This window comes from Solenopsis invicta, chromosome 3 (genome assembly GCF_016802725.1).
Source record: "Solenopsis invicta isolate M01_SB chromosome 3, UNIL_Sinv_3.0, whole genome shotgun sequence".
NCBI lineage: Eukaryota > Metazoa > Arthropoda > Insecta > Hymenoptera > Formicidae > Solenopsis > Solenopsis invicta.
In genome coordinates, this window is record NC_052666.1 from 16065543 (window position 1) to 16077319 (window position 11777).

Sequence of the window (11777 nt, forward strand, 5' to 3'; positions counted from 1 at the left end):
CATCTACCATGAATCGAGAAAAATGTTTCAGACAAATTGTATGTGTTTTTAGCCAAAGATTCCGAATATGCAATAAAAAATAGGGGTTCCCATTTAAGATTTCAAACTTGCCCCCCTTCACCGTCCAGGGGGAGGGGTGGGAGGGCTGATTTTAACGTCATTGTACGTCCCCCTCAAAATGACGAAATTTTGATTCTAAATATTTTTTTTGTAGTGTGCTTATTTTTCGAGTTATTTGGCTGTCTAAGTTAAAATGGGTCACCCTGTATATATACGAGGTGTGATCAAACAGTAAGGTGACTTTTTGAATTTTGCGCGCTCTGTACAGGGTGTTGCGTTCACATACATGTCGGTCTAACTGGTTGCCTATTCATACAGGCGCGCATGGTGGTACACAACTGCGTACGCTTTGTCACGTCGGCAATATCTTACCGACATGTCGAAGCGTACGCAGTTGTGTACCACCATGCGCGCCTGTACGAATAGGCAACCAGTTAGACCGACATGTATGTGAACGCAACACCCTGTACACTCTAATTTCAAAATTTTTTTTTTGTGTTGGTACACTCGTCACGATCATATATTCACAGTTTTGATTATATAGCATGTGTTGTTTTTACGTGAGAGGCATAAAGGTTAGACTCGTGTTTGCGTGCTCGGCGATTTTTTGCTGTTGAAAATAATGGAGCAGAGAGTTTGTATTAATTTTTGTGTAAAAAATGGTATTAAGTGTTCAAAAACTCTTGAAATGTTGACAGTGGCGTACGGTGAGTCAACTTTGAGCAAAAAAAATGTTTATAAATGGTATAAGTTATTCCAAGAGGGCCAAGAAAATGTTAACGATGAACCTCGCTCTGGACGCTCCAGCACGTCAAAAACCGACGAAAATGTTCAGGAAGTGAAAGAAATTGTGTTGAAAAATCGTCGAATCACGATTAGAGAAATAGCTGATGATCTTAACATATCGTTTGGCTCATGCCAATCAATTTTAACGGATGTTTTGGGTATAACACGTGTGTCAGCGAAATTCGTTCCAAAACTGCTTAATTTTGATCAGAAGCAACGTCGCATGAACATCGCCCAAGACATGTTAAACGACGTCAATGATGATCCTGATCTGCTCAAAAGGGTTATAACTGGTGACGAAACATGGGTATATGGTTATGACGTCGAAACCAAAGCCCAATCATCCCAGTGGAAGAGCCCAGGAGAGCCAAGAGCGAAAAAGGCACGCCAAGTTCTTTCGAATGTGAAGGTTTTGCTCACAGTTTTCTTTAATTACCATGGCGTTGTGCATCAAGAATTCCTACCACAAGGTCGTACGGTAAACAAGGAGTATTACCTTGAGGATATGCGGCGTTTGCGTGAATCAATAGGAAAAAAACGTCCGGAAGTGTGGAAAGAAAATTCATGGCTTCTGCACCATGATAATGCACCTGCGCACACGTCGTTACTAGTGAGTACTTTTTTGGCCAAAAACAATACTATCATCATGCCTCAGCCACCGTATTCACCAGACTTGTCCCCCTGCGACTTTTTCCTCTTCCCAAAATTGAAAAGGCCTATGAAAGGACGAAGATTTGCGACGATTGAGGAGATTAAGGCTGCATCGCTGAAGGAGCTCAAGGCAATACCCAAAAGTGCATTTCAGACATGTTTTGACGATTGAAAAAAGCGCTGGCACAAATGCATTGTCAGCCTGTATCAGAGGGGGATTATTTTGAAGAGGATAACATAATTTTGGATGAATAAATGAATATTTTTTTATAAAAATGAAAAGTCACCTTACTTTTTGATCACACCTCGTGCATTAGCTTATCCTGTTTTCGCAATGCAAAACCAAAAAGGTTAACCCCTTCAATAATACTTCTTCAAAACTGTTACCACACTGTTACCACACTTTTATTCTAATTTCGAAATACATACAATTTATTAATTCCCTAAATTTTCACCTTTTTGCTATCACGGCTGATGGCGAAAAAGTTCACGTGAAAAAGTTCATATTTCCGCTCATGAGTGAGTTACATGATCCCGTGGAATCGTACATGATCGTGCAGTTCACGTGAAACTTTTCACTTTTCACGTTTCCGCCCTAGGGAAAATGTTACATGATCGACCCCCTGTTGCAAATATTTAAATTTAATTTCATCTGATGCATGATATATTTCCGTGAAATTTCTTTCCATTATATCCCTAAAATGTAAGTTTTCGTATTAATTACTAATCAAATATACTATTTCATAATTATTATGTACTTTTCCATAATATAACCCCTCTGTCGCTTGTTTGACGCAACTACTATTTTCCATTTCCGATTATTGGACTCAGCTTGTAACACGATATACATAATTTACGATTAATTCTCAATTAATATTACTTTGTTGTTAAAAATGTTGCAATAAAAATGATATTTTCCAACATTTTCTTTCAAAATCGGAGTAACAACTGGCATCTATATGATCTCGTGTATGCGAGGTATGCGTGATCATAAATTCATCACATTTTGCATATGTGAGAGGCTTTTAAAGATGGCGACCATCGGTAAGAAGTTATTCCGTTTAGCGTACTTCCAATAAGGTACAGACCGTGCTATTAATGCCTGGGTCACCCATTTTGGGGACCTCGTTTCTTTCTTGATCATTTTTACGTTCATGACCGAATGTCGCGCGCGACCACGAATGTATCGTAGTGTTAGTAGTGTTTTGACAGCTAGCCGTTCTAATCTCAATTTTGATCGGTCAAATTTCTGGAGGTCACGTTCGAGTCGCCGGAGCGATCGGACGTATGAGTGTGGCGCAGTCTCGAGTCTCGTCATAGTTATTGAATATTGAGAGGAATATATCATATACGAAAACGCAAAGTAACACACTGGTGTTTTTAACTAATTTAAGTAGAGTAAAATGTCTTCAGTTCCCCCGCTCGGAAGGGGGAACAAGAGTAACATGAATGTAACAACAGTCAGAGCAAAGAGTGTAGAGTTAAAAGTATCGGGAAAAAGAGCTAAATGGAGCCCTCCGCTGACTAGAACAAAGAGAGCAAATACACTAAAGGAAGGACTCCAGAAAGATTCGATGGAGGAAGAGGAATTATTGGATAAAATGGCCATGGAGATGGGCACGTTCGATGATGTAGAAATAGTGGTAGAAAATATAAAAGAGGAAGAAAGTAATAATGAGAATCAAGACGTAAGTAAGCAGCGCGATTTGACGCCGGTGGAGGCAGAGCCACACAGTTCGAGAGAGAGAGCAATGGAACAAATACAGGGGAGATTGCAAGAGTTAGTAATCAAGGACGAGACATATATTATGTTATAAACGATTTGATGAGAGACAATACACGCACAGATTAATGGAAAGAGGTGAATTTAATAGTGACAGATTTATAGAATCAGGTAAAGGTATTTATATAGTTTTTTGTAAGTTCTCAGAGGCAAACATGATGTCAAGTAAAGGAAAAAACTGTTGCATAATTTTAAATTGGTGTAACAAAAATAAGATTACTGTTGAAAATGTTACAATGATAAAATTCAATTTAGCTATCATCACTTTTTATCAGGCAAAAGAGGCAAATTTGTTTCTGGATAAACTAAAAAACTCTAAAGAAAAAAAATTCGTGGGATATATAGATAAGAAAACAGCTTTTCGCAAGGGAGTAATTTCGGATTGGCCTTATAGTACTCTCGAATTGTGGCATAATATAGTTGAAAAGAACGATATTTTAAGTATAGAGAATATGAGAAAAAGAGTTTGGAATAACGAACTTAAGAAAGCGGAACATAGGTTTACAAACAACTTTATTGTGTGTGTGAAGCTGGCACATTATTTGGTGGAAAATCACTAAACATTGACAGTTCTGAGTTTATTTTCAATAGTTCTACAGTTCCTGATAGATAAAACAAATAGTTCTGGCCTTTAAAGCGAAAAAAACGCATAGGACAAAGTGAGGTGCCAGGTTCACGCAGCACCTCAGTTTGTCCTACGACATTTTCCAGACCGAATTCTTGTAGGATTTTAAAAGATCTATAGTTCTAGATGAGTTCTAGAAAGAGTTCCAGCATTTAACATAGTTTTTTTATTTTTTTTATTTTTTTTTTATAAAACATTTATGTTATAATATTATATAATAGAGTTCCGTGTACAAAAAAATATTTTTCCTACAGTTCTCAACATATTAAAGCGCGTTCCGAAGAGTTCCGGGCGATTCCGATATTAGTTAATTAAGAAAAAATTAATAACTCCCGAAAAAGCCGATTTTTCGCACATATAGGTGAGGTGCTGGTCTTTTTCGAAGAGTTCTGTGTACGAAAAAATATTTTTCCTACAGTTCTCAACATATTAAAGCGCGTTCCAAAGAGTTCCGGGCGATTCCGATATTAGTTAATTAACAAAAAATTAATAACTCTCGAAAAAGCCGATTTTCCGCACATATAGGTGAAGTGCTGGACTTTTTCGAGGAGTTCTGTGTACGAAAAAATATTTTTCCAACAGTTCTCAACATATTAAAGCGCGTTCCGAAGAGTTCCGGGCGATTGCATAATTTATTAGTTAATAATAAATTGTTAACTCCCGCCAAACACGTATTTTGTCATATATGGGTGAGACGCTGGTTTTTATTCGAGAGTTCCGTGTACAAAAAAATATTTTTCCAATAGTTCTTAACATAACAAAGCGCCTTCCGAAGAGTTCCGGTCGATTGCATAACTTATTAGTTAATAATAAATTGTTAACTCCCGCCAAACACGTATTTTGTCATATATGGGTGAGACGCTAGTCTTTATTCGAGAGTTCCATGTACAAAAAAATATTTTTCCAATCGTTCTTAACGTAACAAAGCGCCTTCCGAAGAGTTCCGGTCGATTGCATAATTTATTAGTTAATAATAAATTGTTAACTCTCGCCAAACACGTATTTTGTCATATATGGGTGAAACGCTGGTCTATATTCGAGAGTTCCGTGTACAAAAAAATATTTTTCCAATAGTTCTCAACGTAACAAAGCGCCTTCCGAAGAGTTCCGGTCGATTGCATAATTTATTAGTTAATAATATTTATTAGTTAATAATAAATTATGCAATCGACCGGAACTCTTCGGAAGGCGCTTTGTTACGTTAAGAACTATTGGAAAAATATTTTTTTGTACACGGAACTCTCGAATAAAGACCAGCGTCTCACCCATATATAACAAAATACGTGTTCGGCGGGAGTTAACAATTTATTATTAACTAATAAATTATCCAATCGACCGGAACTCTTCGGAAGGCGCTTTGTTACGTTAAGAACTATTGGAAAAATATTTTTTGTACACAGAACACCTCGAAAAAGTCCAACACCTCACCTATATGTGCGGAAAATCGACTTTTTCGGGAGTTATTAATTTTTTGTTAATTAACTAATATCGGAATCGCCAGGAACTCTTCGGAACGCGCTTTGGTATGTTGAGAACTGTAGGAAAAATATTTTTTCGTACACAGAACTCTTCGAAAAAGTCCAGCACCTCACTTATTTGTGCGGAAAATCGGCTTTTTCGGGAGTTATTAATTTTTTGTTAATTAACTAATATCGGAATTGCCCGGAACTCTTCGGAACGCGCTTTAATATGTTGAGAACTGTAGGAAAAATATTTTTTCGTACACAGAACTCTTCGAAAAAGTCCAGCACCTCACATATATGTGCGAAAAATCGGCTTTTTCGGGAGTTATTAATTTTTTGTTAATTAACTAATATCGGAATCGCCCGGAACTCTTTGGAACGCGCTTTAATATGTTGAGAACTGTAGGAAAAATATTTTTTCGTACACAGAACTCTTCGAAAAAGACCAGCACCTCACTTATATGTGCGGAAAATCGGCTTTTTCGGGAGTTATTAATTTTTTGTTAATTAACTAATATCGCAATCGCCCGGAACTCTTCGGAACGCGCTTTAATATGTTGAGAACTGTAGGAAAAATATTTTTTCGTACACAGAACTCTTCGAAAAAGTCCAGCACCTCACCTATATGTGCGGAAAATCGGCTTTTTCGAGAGTTATTAATTTTTTGTTAATTAACTAATATCGGAATCTCCCGGAACTCTTTGGAACGCGCTTTAATATGTTGAGAACTGTAGGAAAAATATTTTTTCGTACACAGAACTCTTCGAAAAAGACCAGCACCTCACCTATATGTGCGGAAAATCGGCTTTTTCGGGAGTTATTAATTTTTTGTTAATTAACTAATATCGGAATCGCCCGGAACTCTTTGGAACGCGCTTTAATATGTTGAGAACTGTAGGAAAAATATTTTTTTGTACACGGAACTCTATTATATAATATTATAACATAAATGTTTTATAAAAAAAAAAATAAAGAAAATAAAAAAACTATGTTAAATGCTGGAACTCTTTCTAGAACTCATCTAGAACTATAGATCTTTTAAAATCCTACAAGAATTCGGTCTGGAAAATGTCGTAGGACAAACTGAGGTGCTGCGTGAACCTGGCACCTCACTTTGTCCTATGCGTTTTTTTCGCTTTAAAGGCCAGAACTATTTGTTTTATCTATCAGGAACTGTAGAACTATTGAAAATAAACTCAGAACTGTCAATGTTTAGTGATTTTCCACCAAATGATGTGCCAGCTTCACACACACAACTTTATTGTCACAATGAAGGGCAATACAATTAAAGATAGTTTAACAGTGTTTGATAATCTGAAATTTAATTTACGAATACGCCCGTATATAGAGTCCATGGTACAGTGTTATAATTGTTTTCGTTATGGTCATATCAAGGCCAGGTGTAGAAATACTACCAGATGTATTATATGTAGCGAAGCAGCTCACGGAGATAATAGGATGTGCGATAGGACGGTAAAATGCGGAAATTGTGCAGAGAGACATAAATCCACTAATAGAAGGTGCCCAATCTATGAAATCAATAAAGAGATTAAGGCCGCAATGGGTTACAATAATCTCTCTTATAGTGAGGCAAAAAGAATGATTTATGGAAAGAACAGTAAAAGTGAGTACGATAGATTTAAGAACAGAGCATGGCTAACATTAGTGGTAAACAAAAATATAGACAGTGAACAGGACAACGTTAGGGCAAATAAAGAACTGTATAGTGACAAAACAAAAACACAGGTAGAAAATTTGAATAGGAATTGGAGAGTTAACCGTCCAATATTAGTAAACAAACCAAATTTAGCGGAAATAAGAGAACGGAGCGAGTTGAGAAAAAGAAAGATGACATACCAAAATTACTATAAGGATTTTAATAATAGGGAAATGGAAATCACAAAGGAGAAAAAAAGCATAGCTATAAATAATAATAATATTTTCGGTAGTAGTACATCTATTTTTTCACAAGAGGTAGAACCCAGGGAGGAGGAAAATAACATGCTAGATAACTTCCGTACAATTTTTTGTTCTTCAGAAATAATATTTTAGAATGGATATACCAATACACAAGAAAAGAAAATATTCAGGATCAACAAGATATGAGGGATAGAGCAGATAATTTAGTAAAGAAACGCTCTTTCCTGGATAGACAGTTGGAGGAAACAAGAAGGAATAGAGAATATCTAGTTAATAATAGAAAGAGTTTTTGGCAAAATAGGGATCGATTGTAATATAAGAATTAAATGCAAGTGATGCATCTGGTAGTGTCTACAGAAATCAGATAGTTAATTGAGAGGTTTACTAATTAATTAACTAATTAATTCAAAAAAGTGACTGTATACAGTATTCGTCTAGTTAATTTCAATTCTTTTTGTGGAGTTTCTGTTATGTTTCTTTGTGTTTTATATTTTTGTTTTTTTTCAGGTTTTCTTTTGTTTTTTATTTTTGTCTTTTTCAGGTTTGGCGATAAACTTATTTATTCATGTATGTATATATTTGTTCGTAAATTCAGTTATTTATGTATTTTAGATCTATCTATTTAAGAAATTATTTAATCATTTATAAACTTATATAAAAATTATCTAAATATACACTGGGTTATGTATTGGGTCGACTATGCAATTACTTTTTTTTTTGCATGTGCATATTTATAAGTTTATCTATAACATTAAGTTATTTACTGGCTCGACAGGGCATTTGTTTATTTGTATGTACATGCTTGTGTCTATATTTACGGAAGCATTTATTTATACATTTAAGAAATTATTTAATTGTTGAAATATATATATATTTATAAATGTATTTATATACAATACACACTTGGTTATGTATATGGCGGTCCATGTAACTGTTTATGGATTTGAGTATTTATTTATTTGTGCTCAGATCCAGATATATGATAATTGTATGTATTTATTTAATTAAATGTTTGTTCGCTATCAGGGAAAGTAATAATGTCTAAGATACTAGTGTGGAATGCAAGAGGTATTAAAAGCAAAAAAGCCGAAATTTTGGTCCTTATTCAGACATATGATATTATTGTACTAACGGAAACCAAATGGTCAAGCAATAAACCACTCTACTTTGCAGGATTTAAAACGGTTAAGTCCAACAATCGTGAGGGTTTCGGAGGTGTGGCAATCTTAGTTAGGAATGGTATTGAATTCTCGATTATAAAAACGTGGAAAGTGAGATCAGACAACTTTGACGTGGTCGGTATTAGAGTCAATAATACAGATATAAAATACAACGTGATAGGGGTGTATAGGAGACCGGGAGGTGCAGACAGACCCGCAGTGTGGGGTGATTTATTGAAGTTTGAAGAAATCTTGGAAAATAGCATAATTGTTGGTGATTTCAATGCTCACCACACACTGTGGAACTGTGAACGAATAGATAACAACAAAGAAGGGTGTTTTGACGCAATGTTGAACAAAGGTTATATATGTATTAATACAGATACTAAGTCGAGAATAAACTATGATAACCAACGAGCCTCTAATTTGGACTTGATTTTTGCGAAATTTAACAGGCAATATTAACTATAAACAGCTAGAGGATCTATGGGGCTCGGACCACTTTCCAATCGAATTTTTTTTAAAAGTCGAAGTACAAAAGTATATAAAACATTCGAACAGAGTTACAAACAAAAAAATAAGTTGGACACAATATGAATCTTTAATAGAAGAGGCAAACTGGGAGCGGGCTCTAGATTGTAAACAGAATGTAGAGAAGATGGAACAAGAATACGAAAATTTAATTAATACTATGATAAAAGCGGCCAAAATAGCTTCAGGGAAACAACTGAATGATAACAATCGGGGCAAAGATAATTTAACGAGACACCAAGTAAAAAGAAAACAGAAACAGCAGGTTAGGTGGTAGGATAAAGAATGCGAGGAGATACTTAAATTAAGAAAAAGTAAATTAAATAAATGGACTCATTCTCGGGATATGGTAGATTATATCGAATACAAAAGAGTAAGAGCCCTTTCTAGAAAGACATTCAACAAAAAGAAAAAGGAAAATTTTACCAGTTCTGTAATAGCATTAATAGATTTACTAGTCTTAGTTACGTTTGGAATACGATGAGAGTTTTTAAAAAGGTCAGAAGTAAAATAAATTGGACAGGATGGGCTACGAAGGATAGGAAAAAAGAAATAATTAAAACCATTGATGATATGACCCCGGCATGGGTACCAAAAGAAAATGCGCAGAACTTGGATTTTAATGTAAACGAGGAGTCATCAATGGATAATTTGTTTAGTATGCAAGAACTGGAGCGCGCTCTCAGCATGGCCAAAACAGATTCAGCCCCGGGAATTGATGGTATTAGTTATCCGATGATTGCTACACTTCCGGAATCAGCTAAAAAAGTACTATTAAAAATATATAATTTCATTTGGACTAGGGCGACTATTCCAAAGGATTGGCAAAAATACCAGGTGTTTTTTATAAATAAAGTAGGCAAAGAGAAGGTCAGACCTTTAGTTCTGTTTTCCTGCGTGGGCAAAGTCATGGAACGCATGGTTAACGAAAGATTTATTTGGTGGATAGAAAAAAATAACAAATTAAATGAATTACAAAATGGGTTCAGAAGAGGTAAATCCTGCACAGAGAATTTGGTTAAAATTTCGGCTGACATAGGGAACACGATTTTGAAGGGAGAGTATGCATTGAGTGTTCTTGGATGTATCAGCTGCTTACGATAATGTGGATTTCGGGGTGATGTATGGTAAGTTGCGACTAGAAAATTGTCCAAAAAGGATAGCCAATTTTGTTGTTAATTGGTTGCAAACAAGACAAACAGAGTTTGTGATCAATGGTAACAGGACAGTTTGGAGAAATGTAAATAAGGGATTGCCTCAGGGAGCAGTGCTTAGCCCGATATTATATGCGTTGTACACTAACAATATTACAGAGAACATTACAAAGGATATCCACGTATTGCAATTTGCAGATGATATTGCAGTGTATAAATGTAGCAACAATAGAGCAAACAATAGAGTTAGTTTAGAAGCAGCGGTAAATGTAATCGGAGAGAATTTATCGGAGTTGGGTCTCTCACTGGAGCCAAGAAAGACACAACTTGTAGAATTATCTAAAACAAGATACTACGATAGAGGACTATTTATTAGAGTAGATAATGAAAAAGTGCAGAATCACAACTTAGCAAAATTTTTAGGAATATGATAATGAGCTTAGATAATGAGCTTAATTTTAATAAACAAATACAAGAAGTAAGAGGAAAAGCTAGCCGAGCCAATTCGATCCTTAAATATTTAAGTAGTGTTAAGAGGGGGATAGAAGTTAATACGGCGCTTATGTTATATAAGAGTCTGGTGCAATCCACGGTGGACTATGGATGTTTCATATATGCTCCTCGTACTTGCAGTGCACAATTAAAGATTGAGAGAGGTCAGTTTTTTTGCGTGAGTACTGCATTAGGATATAGAAATTCGACTCCCAACAATGTAATCATTGCTGAGGCGAAATTGACATATTTGATGGATAGATCATTAATGTTAGCAAAAAATTTCTGCTTTAAGGTCTATAAATATGGAAGTGAGGGAATAGGCAGTAGCTTGGACGGATTGTTGAGAGTCGAAAGATACAGGAGATATAAAAATCCCGCTTTCAATATTAGCATACTTAGTCGGGCATGGAAATATGTACTTAGACATCGTAGTATGATAGGAGAAAGCAAAAGAAGATACAATATTTGAGAAATGGATTATGACACAATAAGCGAAGAAATAGAGATAGAACATGGAATGGGAGAGAACTTAAAGTTGCTACCAAAAAATAACAATTTTGATATCCAAAAGGTCAAAGGTTACAACAATATAGATAAAAAGATAATTAACGACATAAAACACAAACACAATCTGGAAGAAGAAACATTATTCATTTACACAGATGGATCAAGGTCAGAGGAATCAATGACTACCGAGGTGGGTATAGTAATGGAAAATCAAGATGAGGGGTTTTACGTTAGTCTTCCCAAGAAATGTTCTATCTTTACGGCGGAAGCTTTTGCAATAAAAACAGCGTTAGAAATAGCTTACAAAAAAAGAAATAGATACAAAGACTACGTGATACTAGCAGATTGTAAGTCGGTATTACAGGTTATTAGTAATAATAAGATGAATGTCTATCAAAATAAATATATCTTAGAAATTAAAAACTGGCACTGTAGATTTTGAAACAACTATAGGGAAGAGCGTAAAATATGTATGGATTCCTTCACATCGTGGGATTACCGGAAACGAGTTGGCGGATCGTTTGGCAAAACTGGGCGCAGAGGAAATACCTAACGAAGAAGTAGAGGTTCCTATTTACGATCTCAGAACATTTCCGAAAAAAGAAGAGTGGGAAAATACCATTATTACTAACAATCGACTTT

At 35.4% G+C, this 11777-nt stretch overlaps 1 protein-coding gene across 1 annotated transcript; it reads left to right on the forward strand.

Moving 5' to 3' along the window:
- Positions 1 to 3690: 3690 nt before the first annotated feature.
- On the forward strand, positions 3691 to 7832 carry LOC113005793. Its single transcript, XM_039446776.1, has 2 exons — positions 3691 to 3779; positions 6611 to 7832. Exon 2 carries the CDS (start codon positions 6638 to 6640, stop codon positions 7418 to 7420), a length of 783 nt encoding a protein of 260 aa, XP_039302710.1. The 5' UTR covers positions 3691 to 3779; positions 6611 to 6637; the 3' UTR covers positions 7421 to 7832.
- The last annotated feature ends 3945 nt before the right edge of the window (positions 7833 to 11777 follow it).

Coding starts and splice junctions, on each gene's coding strand:
- LOC113005793 (XM_039446776.1), top strand. CDS start 6,638: ATGAAGGGCAATACAATTAAAGATAGTTTAACAGTGTTTGATAATCTG.